Source organism: Muscardinus avellanarius (genome assembly GCF_963383645.1).
Source record: "Muscardinus avellanarius genome assembly, chromosome: 13".
Taxonomy (NCBI): domain Eukaryota; kingdom Metazoa; phylum Chordata; class Mammalia; order Rodentia; family Gliridae; genus Muscardinus; species Muscardinus avellanarius.
The window spans coordinates 90,018,702-90,036,147 of NC_137799.1; the positions used below are offsets into that span (position 1 = coordinate 90,018,702).

Here is a 17,446-nt window from a genome sequence, read left to right on the forward strand (position 1 = left end):
AATATATTTGGAAATCATTTATATTATACAGTCCAAAGTCTAGAATACATAAAGAATCCTGACCACTCAACAATAAAGGCAAAGAGCCAGATGAAAAGTAGACAAAGGGTTTAGTCATTTCTCTAAAGAAGACAAACAGCCAATACGCACATGAAAAGATGTTCAACATTATTAGTCATTAGGGAAAAGCAAATCAAAGCCACAATAAAACACCACTTCACACCTACTCGGATGGTTCTAATAAAAAGAAAAAAGAAAATAACAAATGTCAGTAAGTTAAGAAAAAATCAGAACACTCAGACCTTACTGGTGAGGATATGATGCTTTGTTGCTATGAAAACATTGGCAGGTCCTCCAATACCTAAACACAGAGCTGTCACATGACCCTGAAACTCCACTCCCACTTACACACCCAAGGGGAAGTGGAAGCAGGAGCTTGAACTGTTTTTAATATGCCAATGCGCACGGTAGCATTATTCACAATAACCAAAATGTGGAAACAACTCGAGTGTCCATCAATGGATGAGTGGATGAAAAAATGTGCTGGTATACACTGATACAATGTTTGTTTGGTTTTTTGGCCAAACTGGGGATGGAACCAAGGGGCATTCTACCCCCAAGCTACACCACCAGCCCTATTTTTTATTCTTTATTTTTAAACAGGGCCTCACTGAGTTGCAAAGGGCATCACCTCCCAAATGCTGGGATTACAAGCGTGCACCACTATGCCTGGCTTATTTTGTTTTTGAGACAGTGTCTCACTATGTTGCCCGGGCTGGTCTCAAACACCTGAGCTCAAGACATCCTTCTGCCTCAGCTTCCTGAGTAGATGGGACTTCAGGCATTCACATGTACCACCTTTAAATGGAATATTATGGCCGGACATGGTGGCGCACGCTTGTAATCCCCGCGCTTGGGAGGCTGAGACAGGAGGATCGCACAGGTTCAAAGCCAGCCTCAGCTACTTAGTGAGGATCTCAGCAACTTAGTGAGACCCTGTTTCAAAATAAAATGTAAAATAGGTCTGGGAGTATAGCCCGGAGGTAGAAAGCCTCTGGGTTCCACCCCCAGTACCACCAAAAAAAAAAAAAAAAAAAAATATATATATATATATATATATAGAGAGAGAGAGAGAGAGATAGATAGATAGATAGATAGATAGATATAGATAGATAGACATATAGATATAGATATGAATATTATTTGGCCATAAAAAGAAATAAAATTCTGATACCTACTACAGTAATGGATGAGCTCTGAAAACATTATGTTAAGTGAAATAAGCCAGACACAGAGGACACATATTACAGAATTCCACTTACGTAAAATATTTAGAAAGAGCAAATTCATAGAGAAGGCAGACTAGAGAGATTAGAGGTTTTTAGGGCCAATAAGAGACAAAAATGGTAAAACATTGCTTAATGGTAATAGGGTTTCTCTTTGGGTAATAAAAACAGGGATACAGGAAACAGGGATAATGGCTGCACAATATTGTGAATACAACTAATGCCACTGAATTGTCTATTTAAACATGATTAAAAGCCAGGTGTGGTGGTATACCCTTGTAATCCCAGTACTTGGGAGGCTGCGACAGAAGGATGGCAGGTTTGTAGCCAGCTTCATCAACTTAGTAAGAATTTAGTGAGACTGTTTCAAAATAAAAAACTAAACCAGGCGTGGTGGCACACACTCGTAATCCCAGTATTTGGGGGGCTGAGACAGGAGGATTGCAGCAACTGAGTGATACACTCCATGATTTAGTGAGACCTTGTTTCAAAATAAAAAAATAAGCCAGGCATGGTGGCGCACACTTGTAATCCCAGTACTGGGAAGGTGAAGACAAAAGAATCCTAACTTCACGACCAGCCGGGTATGGTAGTGCACACTTAAAATCCCAGCACTTGGGAGGCTGAGACAGGAGGATCATGACCAGCCTCCCAAGTACTGGGATTACAAGTGTACACCACCACACCTGGCTTAGTCAGCCCTCCACAACTAAGTAGAACTTGTTTCAAAATGAATAAAAATTAGGGCTGGAGGTATAGGTCGGAGATACGTGCCCCTAGGTTCCATGCCCAGTACCACCAAAAAATAAAAAAATAAGAATAATTGAAGCTGGGCGTGGTGGCACACACTTGTAATCCCAGCATTTGGGAGGCTGAGATTGGAAGATCCAAGTTCAAGGTCAGCCTCAACTACTTAGTGAGGTCCTTTGCAACTCAGTGAAAACCTGTTTCAAAATAAAGAATAAAAAATAGAGCTGGGGGTGTCACTCGGAAGTAGAATGCCCCTGGGTTCCATCCCCAGTACTGTAAAAAAAAAAAAAAAAAAAAAAAGCCAGATATGGTGGCGCACTTGGGAGGCTGAGACAAGAGGATCACACAGGTTCGAAGCCAGCCTCAGTTACTTAGTAAACCTCTCAGTAACTTAAGGAGACTCTGTTTCCAAATAAAATATAAAATAGGTCTGGGAATAGACCTATTTTCCTGGAAGTAGAAAAGCCTCTGGGTTCCACCCTCAGTCCTACCAAAAATAAATAAATATAAATAAATGAATAAATAAATAAAAAAATAAGCCAAATGTGGTGGCTCACACTTGTATTCCCAGTATTTGGGAGGCTGAGACAGGAGGATCGCAAGTTCAAAGCCAGCCTCAACATCGTAGTGAGACTCTTAGCAACATAGTGAGACCCTGTTGCCAAATGCCTCTGGGTTCAATCTCCAGTACTACTACTAATAATAATAAAAAATAAAAAATAAAGTAGGACCTGGAGGTGTAGCTCAGAAGTAGGATGCCCCTGGGTTCAATCCCCAGTATCATACACACAAAGAAAGAAAAAGAAAAATGAAAAATTTCATTATGTATATATGTATATGTATATATATATATATATATATATAATCACAGCTTATAAAAATAATGTAACATGCCAAAACCCAACATATAGTATGTAAACTATCTCAGTAAAATTGTTTAAAAAAATTAGAGCCGAGCCGGCGTGGTGACGCACACTTGTAATCCCCGCGCTTGGGAGGCGGGGACAGGATGATTGCTCAAGTTCGAAGCTTGCTGCGCTGGCTTAAGAGACCCTCTTTCTTTCTTTCTTTCTTTCTTTCTTTCTTTCTTTCTTTCTTTCTTTCTTTCTTTCCTTCCTTCCTTCCTTCCTTTTCTTTCCTTCTTTCTTTCTTTCTTTCTTTCTTTCTTTCTTTCTTTCTTTCTTTCTTTCTTTCTTTCTTTTGGTGGTACTGGGGTTCCTGGGAGCCCTTCTACCTCTGGGCTACACTCCCAGACCTATTTTTACATATTTATTTGGAAACAGGGTCTCCTAAACCAGGGCGCGTGGCTGGCTTCGAACCTGCGCGATCCTCCTGTCTCTGCCTCCCAAGTGTGGGGATTACAAGCGTGCGCCACCACACCCGGTGACCCTGTTTCTAAATTAAAAAAAATAAAATTTAATTTAATGAATTTAATTTAAAATTTTAATTTAATTAATTTAAAATTTTTAATTTAATTAATTAAATTTTTTAATTAAAATTTAAAATAAAAAAAGTACATAGGGTAAAAGCAGCTTCCCAGATACAGGCTGAGCAGAAACATTCATTTAGCCAGAAGGAGCCTTTGGAATTACAGGTGGGTACCTGAGGTTAGTAAGTCCCTTACCTCCTACCCCTCTGTTTAAAAAATAATCCTTATTATAGAAAATTCAAGTAGGAAAAAAAGGGAGAGGAGTAGTTAAGCAAAACCAACAATCATCTCACTATGTTGAAATAACCAATGTTAATATTTTGATAAATATAATTTGTCCTTTTACTTTGCTAAATATGTATATTTTTATAAAAAATGGGCTCATATTGTGCATACTGTTTTGTAAACCTGCTTTTTTCACTTAACAATATATTGTGAACATGTTTCCCAGGTCAAAAAAAAAGTATAAAAATAGGTCTGGGAGTGTAGCCCAAACGTAGAAGGGTTTCCAGGAACCCCAGTACCACCAAAAAAATAAATAAATAAAAAATTAGAGCCAGGCACGGTGGTGCACGCTTGCAATCCCAGTACTTGGGAGGTTGAGACAGGAAGATCAGAGGTTTAGAGCCAGCCTCAGCAAATTAGTGAGGTCCTCTGCAATTAAGACCCTGTTTCAAAATAAAGAATAAAAAACAGGATAGGGAGTGTAGCTCAGGGGTAGAATACCTCTGCGTTCAATCCCCAGTACAAAAAAAAGTAAATGTTCCTGAAGTTTCTGTCCATATTAGATTCTATGATGACTTTAAAAAGTTTTTATGGTATGAAAATAGGTGATATCCAATGTTAAAAATCTGACAAATCAGCTAGGCGTGGTGGCGCATGGTTGTAATCCCCGCGCTTGGGAGGCGGAGACAGGAGGATCACGCAGGTTCGAAGCCAGCCGCGCTGGCTTAGGAGACCCTGTTTCCAAATAAAAATATAAAATAGGTCTGGGAGTGTAGCCCAGAGGTAGAAGGGCTTCCAGGAACCCCAGTACCACAAAAAACAAACAAACAAACAAACAAACAAACAAAAAACCCTGAAAAATCAGCTGGGCGTGGTGGCTCTTGTAATCCTAGCATTTGGGAGGAAGAGACAGAAGGACCATGGTTCGCAGATAGCCTCAGCTACTTAGTGAGGGCCTTTGCAACTTAGTGAGACCCTGTTTCAAAAATAGGGCTGGGATTGTAGCTCGGAGGTAGAATGCCCCTGGGTTCCATTCCCAGTACCTCAAAAAAAAAAAAAAAAATCTGACAAATCTGGACAATGTTGGTAATAGTTAGAAAGGTAAGCATGTGTGGAAACAGGGGTATCATCTTAATTTTGGTGAGAAAAATACTGCTCTAAAAATATTAAAGTCTTAATTTTTAAAAAATCTAAGAAGCTGGGTGTGGTGGCACATGCTTGTAATCCCAACGCTTGAGAGGCAGAGACAGGAGGATTAGAGTTTGTGCACAGCCTCAGCTACTTAGCAAGGTCCTTTGCAACTCAGTGAGACCCTGTTTCAAAAATAAAAAAAAAAAAAACTAAAAAATAGGGCTGGGGCCGTAGCTCAGAGGTAGAATGTCCCTGGGTTCTATCCCAGATACCGCAAAAACAAAAACAAAACAAAACAAAAAACCTAAGAACCAGGCGTGATGGTGCATGCTTATAATCTCAGTACTTCGGAGGCTGAGACAGGAGGATCGCAGGTTCACAGCCAGCCTTTGCTACTTAGTGAGGCTCTCTGCAACTTAGTGAAATCCTGTTTCAAAATAAAGAATAAAAAAATAGGGCTGGGAGTGTGGCTCAGAGGTAGAATGATCCTGGGTGCCACTCCCAGTACCTCAAAAATAAATTAAAAATTAAAAAAAAAAAAGGGTTGGTGGGTAGAGCCCAGAGGTAGAATGCCCTTGGGCTAAATCCCCAGACAAGCAAAAAAAAAAAAAAAAAATCGAAGAAATTACCAATTATGTATCAGGCTCTGTCCACTATTTCAACAGAACAGAGCCTGACACATAGAGCTAGGTGTTTTCTATTATGAGCATCGTTTTCTTGCTTTCCTTCCTTTCCTTCCTTCCTTTCTTTCTTTCTTTCTTTCTTTCTTTCTTTCTTTCTTTCTTTCTTCCTCTCTCTCCCTCCCTCCCTCCCTCCCTTCCTTTTCTTTTTTTTTTTTTGGATACTGGGGATTGAAACCAGGGCCTTGAGCCATGCGTGGTGGCGCACGCTTGTAATCCCCGCGCTTGGGAGGCTGAAACAGGAGGATGGCACAGGTTCGAAGCCAGCCTCAGCTACTTAGTGAGGCTCTCGGCAACTTACTAAAACCCTGTTTCCAAATAAAGTATAAAATAGGTCTGGGAGTATAGCCCGGAGGTAGGAAAGCCCCTGGGTGTGGAAAAAAACAAAACAAAACAGGGCCTTGTACCTGCTAAGTATACACTCTCACTGCGCTCTCTCTCCAGCTCGTTATTTTCTTTTTTAAAAAGGCCCTGCGGGCCCAACATGATTTAGGCTATCTTAGGTAAGAATAAACAGCAAGTGTAGGAGATTCAATAAATCTCACATCCCGAAACTGAGGACACTGGCACTGGCTATTTTATGGGACTGCTGAGCACTGAGGCCTGGTCACTCTTGGGCTCACTGGACGAAATGGCACCATTTCACCTGTAGCCACATGGACAATGCAGGTCAAAGGTCTTTGAAAATGGGAAATCTACTTGAATGACGCTACTTTTTTTTTAACAGCCTCAACTAAAGATCCTATTAAGAGAAATCACTGTACCTTCTTTTGTGAAGTCAAAGCCTTCAAGACAGTACTCAGAATTCAATAAATAGGTTTTACTATGCGGATGAACAAAGCTTTAAAGTGAGTAAGGACAGCGGTGAAGGCCAAGGACAGATCCCTCGCGAGCCAGTGACAGCACCGCGGCCCCCTCAGCTCTGAGCCGTTAGCCCTGCACGTTACACTCAGCAGGGATGTATGACAGTATTACTTTGATTTTCTGTTGGTCCCGCTTAACCTCCGCATCCAGCTGCTTCTTTTTTTCGCTCTCCTCTCGAAGTCTTTTTTGCAGCTGAATCTTCTGGTATTTCATGTGATCGACGCTCTGCTCTAATTCATTAGCACGTTTCTCGTTTTGCATCGACAGTGACGCCAACTTCTTACTGTCCTGTTGCTTCTTCTGTAAGACCTGAGATGATATGAAATATTTCAAAATGAAAAAAAAAATTTAAAAGTGCACTTTCCACATACATTTATTTATTTATTTATTTATTTATTTATTTATTTGCAATACTGGGGATGGAACCCAGGGGCATTCTACCTCCAAGCTACACCTCCAGCCCTATTTTATTCTTTATTTTGAAACAGAGTCTCACTAAGTTGCAGAAGGCCTCACAAGTTCCAGAGGCTGGCTGCAAACCTGCGATCCTCCTATCTCAGCCTCCCAAGTACTGGAATTACAAGTGTGTGCCACCATGCCCGGCACATTTCCCACATTCTTAAATCAATGAAATGTTTTCATTCAGTAGTAAGGGCAGCCATTCTCCTTAGACTTTTATTTATTTTTAATAGATTCTTAATTACTCTTTAAATTTCTAATTTTGCTACCATAATTTTCATCAGATATGCAAACAACTAAAGACTAATGACACTTCTTGATGCTGACAATCAGAGCAAAATAGACTTCTTTGCCTTTTTTAGTAGTATTATTTATTATGGTACTGGGAATTGGACCCAGGGGGTTTCTACCTCTGAGATACATCCCTAGCCCCCTTATTTTTAATTTTGAAACAAGGTCTCACTAAGTTGCTGAGGCTGGCTGAGAACCTGAGCTCCTCCTGTTTCAGCCTCCCAAGTACTGGGATTACAGGCATGCCCAACCATACCCAACTTATTAATAAGAATTTTAATTTAAAAATATATATACATGGGCCGGGCATGGTGGTTCACGCTTGTAATCCCAGCATTCAGGAGGCTGAGACCAGAGGATAGTGGTTTGCGGACAGCCTCAGCTACTTAGTGAGGTCCTCTGCAATTTAGTGAGACCCTGTTTCAAAGTAAAGAATAAAAAAATAGGGCAGAGGGTGTAGCTCGGAGGTAGAATGCCCCTGGGTTCCATCCCCAGACCTGCAAAATAATAATAATAATAACAATAACAATAATAATAATAATAATAATAAATGTACACATAGCCAGGTGTGGTGGTGCAAGTTTAGCAAATATTGAGGCTCTCACCAATGTATCAAGACCCTGTTTCCAAATAAGAAATAAAATCAGGCTGGGTGTATAGCTCAGAGGTAGAATATCTCTGGGTTCAGTCTCCAGTAACACACACACACACACACACACACACACACACACACACACACACAATTACACATATACACAGACTATCTTCTAACTCCCTTTTATTCTATTCTAAGATTTGTCTTTTTCTATATGACTGCACAGTATTCTACTGTTGCCCTAATTTTTTTATCCAACTTTAGCCTAAATCTTAATCACTGAACTAAATAATCAGAATCAATACCATTTTCTTCTAAATATGACCATTATAATTATAATTATAATTTTATTTTATTTATTTATTTTTGGTGGTACTGGGGGTGGAACTTAGGAGCTTTCTACCTCTGGGCTATACTCCCAGACCTATTTTCTCTTTTATTTGGAAACAGGGTCTCACTTAGTTGCTGAGAGCCTCACTAAGTAGCTGAGGCTGGCTTCGAACCTGTGCGATCCTCCTGTCTCAGCCTCCCATGCACTGGGATTATAAGCATGTACCACCACGCCCAACTAATAATTATTATTTTAACATCTAAAATTATCTATAGATAGCAGTAAAATAGCATTAAACTTTTTTGGCTGATTTTGCTAACGTTTTCAAGGTATTTATACTACTAAAATAAAAAGCCAGTGTTAACGATTTAATCCTGATCAAACTACGAACATATGTTACACCTGTGCTGTGTGCTTTGGGACTGCACTGCATACCTCTGCAGTTGTGTAAAAGGTTAAAGGGGGCCAGTGTGCTAGCACAGACTTGTAACCCCAGTACATGGGAAGCTAAGGAAGGAGGTTCATAGCCAGCCTCAGCTACATAGTGAGGCCCTCTGCAACTTAAGAGTGTTTCAAAATTAAAAAAAAAAAAAAAATAGGGCTGGGAGTGTAGCTCAGAATGCCCCTGGATTCAACCCCCAGTACCAAAAAAAAAAAAAAGTTAAAGAGAGGACAATATAAATTGTGCACACCACAATTAATATTTTTATTTTAGCAATACTTTTTTTTTGGTAGTACTGGGGTTCCTGGAAGCCCTCTCCGGGCTACACTCCCAGACCTATTTTCTTTTTATTTTTGGAAACAGGGTCTCTTAAGCTAGCGAGGCTGGCTTTGAACCAGCCCGATCCTCCTTTCTCCGCCTCCCAAGCACGGGGGATTACAAGCGTGTGCCACCACGCCTGGTTTAGCAATACATTTTTTTTTTTTTTTTTTTGGTGGTATTAGGGGTGGAACCCAGAGGCTTTCTACCTCCAGGCTATACTCCCAGACCTTTTTCTATTTTATTTGGAAACAGGGTTTCACTAAGTTGCTGAGAGCCTGACTAAGTAGCTGAGGCTGGCTTCGAACCTGCGCGATCCTCCTGTCTCAGCCTCCCAAGCACAGGGATTACAAGCGTGCACCACCACGCCCGGCTAGCAATACATTTTTAACATAAGCATTTTGTATGGGGGGGGGCACTGGTGCTTGAACCCAGGAGTGTTCTATCTCTGAGCTACACCCCAGCCCTATTTTTTTTTTTTAAATTTTGAAACAGGGTCTCACTAAGTTGCTGAGGGCCTCACTGAATTTCTGAGGCTATCCTCAAAACGTCTATCCTCCTGTCTCAGTCTCCCAAGTACTGGGATTACCGGTGTGCACTGCCACGCTGACTAGCACGTTTCATTTTAATTTAAGTAAATATTCAGAGACAGGCTGCAGCTCAGAGCAGTGCTATTCAACGTGTGGTCTCAAAATGTGGTCCAGCACTAGCTCCCAGACGGTTATCTACACTGATAAGCACACTATTAGACTGAGCTCACGTTGCTTTCACGTAAGTCATTTTTGAGGAATAGAGCTGTGATGGACCTTATTCCATCACAGGCCAAGAACTGGAGGCCACAGGCCCAGACCTGGAGGCCACAGGCCCTTGCAGCCCCAGAGCTAACACTGGACCCTGGCTTTGCCATTTATTACTGACAGGAATTGCAGTACCAAATCAAAAGCAGTAATACCAGAAATTTAGTGTCTTTTTCATGAATATTAAAAATATCAGTGTACCTGCTGATAAAGTTATTTGAAAACCAGATACACTGGCCAGGATCCCACAGATGATCAAGAGTACACCTTTGTTGGCATTAAACTAACTGTGTGTGTGTGTGTGTGGGGTTATTAGGGCCATCCTACCTCTGAGCTACACCCCAGCCTTATTTATTTATTTATTTATTTATTTATTTATTTATTTATTTATTGCGGTACTGAGGATTGAACCCAGGGGCATTCTACCTATGAGCTATATATAACCCCAGCCCTATTTTTATTCTTTATTTTAAAACAGGGTCTCACTGAATTGCAAAGGGCCTCACTAAGTATACTGCTGAGGCTGTCCTTGAACCGCGAAACTCCTGTCTCAGCCTCCCAAATGCTGGGATTACAAGCGTGCACCACCACGCCCAGTTTATTTTTTCTTTTGAAACAGGGTTTCACTAAATGGCTGTTGGTCTCACTAAGTTAATTTGAATATTGGATGCTGGCCTCAAACCTGGATCCTCCTGCTGGGCATAGTGGTACACACTTGTAATCCCAGTACTTGGGAGGCTGAGACATGAGGATAGTGGTTTGCAGACACCTCAGCTACTTACTGAGGCTCTCTACAACATAGTGAGACCCTGTTTCAAGATAAAACATAAAAAACAGGCCTTGGGGTGTAGCTCAGAGGTAGAATGCCCCTGGGTTCCACCTCTAGTACCACACACACACACACACACACACACACACACACACACAGAAAAAAAAAAAAAACACCAAACCCTTAATTCTCCTGTCTCAGCCTCCCAAGTACTAGGATTACAGGTGTGTGCCACCACACCCAGCTAGTATTAAACTATTAATGCTGCATATATCAGGGGAGTGCTGTGTCACTGAGCTACATTCCCAGCACTTTTAAGTATAGCCATTTCTGAAGTTACAGCTGAATTCAGACATTAGAAAATTAAGGTGAGTTGTAGTATTCAAAGTAATTACCCTCCCATAAACCAACCAGTTAGGGTCTCAGAAAACTGAAATAGCTGGGCTTGGCACACTCCTGGATACATTGGAAGCTAGCCTCCGCAACTCAGTGAGGCCTCCGCAATTCAGTGAGGCTCTCAGCAACCTATTGTTTCCAAATTAAAAAAAAAAAAAAAAAAACAGGGCTGGGGTGTAACTGAGAGGTAGAATTCTTTTGACTCAATCTCCAGCACCACACACACACAAAAAAAGAAAACTAAAATATTTCTCATTTGTTGAGTATCTACAAAGTATCACATATATACCTGATGACCTGATGCTTTACATGTATTTTTATCATTATTTAATTATTGTCCTTCAGAAAAAAAAAAAAGATAACCATCTTTCTGTGGTTATCTTTATTTCTTACCAAGTGTTTTTTTCTTTTTTTTTCTTTTTGCAGGTCTGAGGATGGAACCCAGAGGCACTGGACCTCCGAGCTACACCCCCTGCCCTATTTTTTATTCTTTATTTTGAAACAGGGTCTCACTGAGTTGCAGAGGGCCTCACTAAGTAGCTGAGGCTGTCAGCGAACTGCAATCCTCCGGTCTCAGCCTCCAGAATGCTGGGATTACAAGCATGCGCCACCACGCCCAGCTCCAAGTGGTTTTTTATACCGAGATTAAAATAATGTGTTTCTTAGGTAGTGTTAGGTCGGAGCAGGGACGTTGGCAGCCCCCCAGCCCTGAAAGTTCCAGATGGAGGCATGTAACCGCAGTTAAACAACAATGGCCTAACTGCCTGGCCATTTGCTCAACCGCAAACACATGTCACCCATTCCCAATACAGGTGTCACCCAGTTCCAAGAACTTCAATAAGGGCCACTGCTTAAGAAACAACAACCTACCTGCCCAGAAAACCCCCAACTCTATAAAATGTTTCAACGTGCAGACCCTAGGTGCGCACTTCACTGGCCCCACCTTTGGACCTGTGAACCTTGTCCAGGAGTGCAGAATAAAGCACGTCCTGCTTTTTACTTGGCCTGCTTGCCTCATTCCTGTGTTGCAACTTTACAGGTAGGGAATAAAATAATATATTTCTTGGTTAGTGAAACATTTCTCAAGTAGAGAAATATTTATCTACTCTGGGGTGTAGAGCAAATGCCCTTGGGTTCAATCCCCAGTACTACTACTGCTGAGAGAGAGAAAGAGAGAGAGAGAGAGAGAGAGAGAGAGAGAGAGAGAGAAAGAGAGGGAGGAAGGGAGAGAGAGAGGGAGAGGGAGAGAGAGAGAAGAGAGAGAGAAAGAGAGCGGAGAGGAGAGGGAGGAGAGAGATCAGAGAGAGAGAGAAGAGAAGAGAAGCAAAGAGAGGAGAGGGGAGAGGAGAGGGGAGAGGGGAGAGGAGAGGAGAGGAGAGGAGAGGAGAGGAGAAGAAAAAGAAGGTTTTGTTGGTCACATTTCTTGTTCAAGTTACCTGGACTTTCAGCTTTGCAGCGTCCATCTTTTTACGAAACTCTTTCTGCAACTTCACCTTGAGAGCGATATCAGAAAGGTCTTTGTTCTCCAGTTCCTGCAGCTGCTTCTGTGTCTCAGTGAGCTCCACCTTCGCCTGCTCTGCTTCGTGCTCTAGTTTCGTTACTTTCAGAGAATACTGTTTGCTTACAGATTTGGCTTCCTTACCTTCACCATAAAACAACAGTAGTAACAATTACAAATTATGTCAAGAAAACATTAAAACATAAAAATTCTCTACTCTAAAACTCCAGCTGGGCAGTCACCATTTTGGGCCCAGCAGGAAAAACCCAGCTGTCCCTCCCTACCCCAAATTAAACACAGCCTGCCCAGTGCTCTTAATTCATCCCTGAATGATGGTCCCATCTGGTGCCACTCCATCTTCTCAGTGGGGCATCCTTTCTGTTTTAGTGTGGCATTTTTGATCCTCTGAATTTAAAGTTGAGTTTTACTGGCATCATAATCCAGTTAAGAAGGATACTAGGAGGTTCTAGCAAGATGGCAGCCACAGCAACGATAGCTGGCAGCGGGCAAATAGAACATGTATTCCTTTGAGAAACCCCGGACATCATATTTTGGTTTAATATCTGATTGGAACAACATATAGAGACATTTATAGCCATGACTTCCTACCTAAAATATAAGAAGAGACAGACTAGATGGCAGAGACGGCGGAAGCGGTGGCCAGTATTCGAGAAAGGTAGATAAATCCAATCCAACCCACCTTGAACTGTTGGAGAAATCGCCCAAAAAAGAGACTGCTCCTGCCCCACATGCTCAGCAATTCTGGACAACATATGTAAGAAAAATGCTCGGGAGGAGGGTTAAGATGGTGGCAGCAGTGGCGGCTAGTATCGGGGAGAGGCAGGTAGATTCATTCTAATCCACCCTGAACTTTTGAGGGAATCTCCCCAAAAGTAGACTACACCTGCCCCACATGCTCAGGAACTCTGGACAACATACTAAGTAAGAAAAATGTTCGGGGAGTGTCAGATGGAGCTCCGCATAAGCGGGTCAGCTGATGCCACGTGTCCTGGGAGCCAAGGGCGCTCCTGGCTGCTGCGCTCCTCTGTGCAGGGCTGGGCAGAATATTAACAGAATATTATCAGAATATTAACAAAGCCCACAAAGCAGGTAAATTGTTATGTCTCTTAACCTGCTAATGTAGGGTGGTCTCTCTTCTTTTACATTACATTGACTTAATAAATTCTTTTAAAATATTTTTTGAATATTTAGAACATAAAAGAAAAACAGGATATAAAAATGTCTACATTTCTTTTTATTCTTAGTTCAGGTACTAACACTAAAAGTTTGGTTTTGAATTGTTCTGCATTGGAAACCAACCCTGAACTAGCCAGGCAAATCCATGGCAGGAGGATCATTGGCGTGTGATCGCAGGTTCGAGGCCAGCCTCAACAACTCAGCAAGGCCCTCAGCAACTTCGTGAGACACTGTTACAAAAGAAGAAAAAAGCCAGTGTTTGGGAGGCTGAGACAGGGAGGATCACAGGCTCGAAGCCAGCCTCAGCAGTTTAGTGAGGCTCTCAGCAACTCAGGGAGACCCTGTTTCCAGATAAAACATATATATTAAAAAATAGGGCTGGGGGTGTTGCCCAGAGTTAGAAGGCCCCTGGGTTCCATCCCCAGTAACACACACACACACACACACACACACACACACACACACACACAGAAAAAATATATATAAAGGGCTAGAGAGTGCAGCTCAGAGGTATAATGCCCAAGTTCAATTTCCAGTACTAGAAATAAAGTTAAGACCAGGCATGGTGGTGCATGCTCGTAATCCCAGAATTCGGGAGGCTGAGACCGGAGGATCGCAGTTCACAGACAGCCTCAGCTACTTAGTGAGGCCCTTTGCAACTTAGTGAGACCCGGTTTCAAAATAAAAGAATAAAAATTGGGGCAGGGGGTATAGCTCGGAGGTCAAATGCCCCTGGGTTCCATCCCCAGACCCTCAAAAAAGTAAAAATAAAAAAAAAATAAATAAATAAAGTTAAATTACAAAAAAAATGTTGAGAAAATTGGGGAAATCTGAATACAGAATAGTGAGTATTGATATTTTTAGGTGTGATAATGACAGTAGTTATTTCCATATTTTGTATAGATGCTTATTGAACTATGTATAAATAAGGTGATAATACACCTGGGCCCTTGTTATGAGTCTTATTGACACAGTGGCGAGAATGACAAGTCACACTTAATGTTACTCACGAATACTCGGTTTATTTTACAAAGCTCATAACACACCCATCCTTCTCTAACTAAGCCACTGGCCAGATAGCGTTTGGTTACCTGAGGCAAACGGGTCTCTGCGGGTAACCTAGGTTACTGTCGTCGATGGTCAAGGTGCAGATGCTCGAGGTCCAGGCAGCCAGACGGGGATGAGCCTGACTGTCATCTAGAGGAATCAGCCTCTTGGAGACGGTGGGTCAGAGCCACCGATCTAGCCATTTGCTAGGTCTTATATACCCTAAACTGATGTCACTGATTAGGTAGGCCCATTGCTTTGGCCGCCATCTTGCTTTCTCAGCCGTTTCATCTTATGGGCATACATCCAGGATGTGTGTCTGTTACTTTGTCCTTATCTTGTCTTCCAGTTGTTCCATCCTGCAGATGTGTGCTGGGGAGTGTGTTGCTAATTTGTCTTGAGCATGTCAGTTATATCCTTCTTCTGCCCCATCTTCTTTGCATATCTGGCCAGTCCATCTGTCCCTATGCTATACCTATATCCTGACATGTATTTCATATACTCGCACCATTTTTGACATATATTTTGTATACTCACAACAGCCCTAAATGGTGACTGGGCTCTAAATTGCTTTTTAATATGCAAGCAGAGTAAAATAAAAGAAGGCTTAGTTGGTTGAGGGGGTAGAGCACTTGCCTAGCATGTGCAAAGCCCTGGGTTCAATCCCCAGTAACACACACACAAACACACATACACACAAAAAAAAAAAAAGAAAAAAAATCTGAGGTGACCACTGAAACTCAGTAGAAGGCTTAACTGAAGTAGTGGTCATGAAAGTTGCTAACTCTTGAATTGAGTAATAGGATTAATTTTATTGTTTATTACTTTTGATATGTTTATAATTTTTCATATAAAAATTCAAGAAACAGATTATGGGTAGCAAGAAGCCAAAGTGTATCCTGAACAAGAGGATTGAGTCCTCCTAGTATCCTTTTTTATTATTTTTTAAATTTTTTATAAATTTTTATTGGTGCATTGTAGTCATACATCTAAATAGGATAAAAAATCTTGTGGAGATATACATGCACACATCACCCAATCATCCTCTGCCCAATCCCTAACCCCTTCCCTCCCCCTCATCCTACCCATGCCTGGCTTCCTGAATGACTTTGATATGTTTTAGTACGTCATGTGCTCTAAAGAGTTTCCCTTATCCTTGCTCTTACCCCCTCAGATATGTCGCCTTCATTGCTCTTCTAGAGGGTCCCTTCTTCATCTAGAGTTCCTCCTGTTACCCATTTCTCCCTAATATTTTGCACATTAAGAAAAGCATCTGATTTCTTATATTTTGTGACATTTCACTGTAAATGCCATAATTTTGTTTGCCAGGACACGTGGCATAAATAATTATGGCTGGACAAAATTCCATGGTGTACATATTCCATAGTTTTGAAATACACTCATCTGTTGAAGGCCATCTTGGCTGGTCCCACAGTTTGGCAATGATGAACTGTGTAGCTATGAACATGGTTGTTCATGCATTAGTTTGGTATTTTGGTTTTCATTCTTTTTGGTAGATACCCAGAGGTGGTTTTGCTGGATCATGTGGTAAGTTTGTTTTCCTTCTTCTAAGGATCTTCTATACTGTTCTCCAAAGTGGTTGTACCAACTTGCAACCCTACCAACAATGTATTAGAGCTTCCATTTCTCCACACCTATTCCCACTTACTGAAAACCTGAAAGCCAGAAAGTGAGTAACTTTGACAAAATGATCCACTCACAACCAATTTTTTCTAATAGAGGTCACTTGGATCTGGAAATCTGCTAAAAGATTAGGTGAGGCAGTTGTAGCTTCTAGTGCTTCCTGGCCACACAGCTGAAGAAACTCGCTGGCCCTTTGCTGTGGAGCAGGCCCCAGTTCTAGGCCTGCTGCACAACAGGCTATGGGCCCGGCCTCGCCAGCTCCAGACCCAGTCTTGCCCCGGGGCAGGCTCCAGCCCCAGCCTTGCTGGCTCCAGTCCTGGCCTTGCTGGCTCCCGACCCAACCTTGCCTCATGGCAGGCTCCAGGCTTGGCCTTGCTGGCTCCAGACCTGACCTCGCTGGCTCCAGATCCGGCCTTGCCACATGGCGGGCTCTGGTCCCTATCACTGTGGGCAGGACGTTTGCAGAGGTTCCCATTTTTTCCCTTCATATATATATATATATATATTTCTTTAAATAGGAGAAAACAGCACGTGTCATTTGCAGAAGCCGGGAGCCCAATTCCAAGCAGCAATGGATTTTATCTCCCCACTGAAAGTGGAGGCTTGCAGCCTCACCATGGAGAGCGGTATTTACATGACAGCCATGAGCTGAGGTCTCCTGAGATACCTGGTGCAGCGAGCTGGCCCAGCATTATGTATGGGGCTCCCTTCGACTTGCCCCAGACATTTTTCTTACATAGTATGTTGTCCAGAATTCCTGCACATGTGCGGCAGGAGCAGTCTATTTTGGAGGAGATTTCTTCAAAAATTCAAGGTGGATTGGATTGGATCTGTGTGCCTCTCTCAAATACTGACCGTCGCCACTACCACCATCTAGGTCCATCTCCATTAAACTTTTTCTTTCATAATATGTTGTCCAGAGTTCCTGAGCATGTGGGGCAGGAACAGTCTACTTTGGGGGAGATTTCTTCAAAAATTCAATGTGGGGCTGGGCGTGGTGGAGCACGCTTGTAATCCCCACGCTTGGGAGGCGGAGACAGGAGGATCGCACAGGTTCGAAGCCAGCCGTGCTGGCTTAGGAGACCCTGTTTCCAAATAAAAATATATAATCGGTCTGAGAGTGTAGCCCGGAGGTAAAAGGGCTTCCAGGAACCCCAGTACCACCAAAAAAAACAAACCCTAGATCAACACTTAAGAGATGTCAGCTGGCATACGGTCCTGTCTGTGAGGAAGGAGCATGGTCAAACTCAAAGATCTGACTGAGATAATAAGAGTTAAGGAGAAGCATAGCACACGT

The 17,446-nt window shown here is 42.2% G+C and overlaps 1 protein-coding gene across 5 annotated transcripts in view; it reads right to left on the reverse strand.

Moving 5' to 3' along the window:
• Nucleotides 1-17,446, reverse strand: part of KIF27 (kinesin family member 27) — a gene marked incomplete at both ends in the record, with an annotated part of 111,863 nt that overhangs the window by 40,983 nt on the left and 53,434 nt on the right. For 4 of the 5 annotated variants that reach the window (XM_080709268.1, XM_080709269.1, XM_080709266.1 and 1 more), the window contains 2 exons: nt 6,477-6,674; nt 12,200-12,405. In XM_080709268.1, the coding sequence (XP_080565394.1) occupies nt 6,477-6,674; nt 12,200-12,405 (404 nt within the window). The remainder of the gene's footprint in view (nt 1-6,476; nt 6,675-12,199; nt 12,406-17,446) is intronic. The other variant, XM_080709267.1, reaches the window with a different exon arrangement.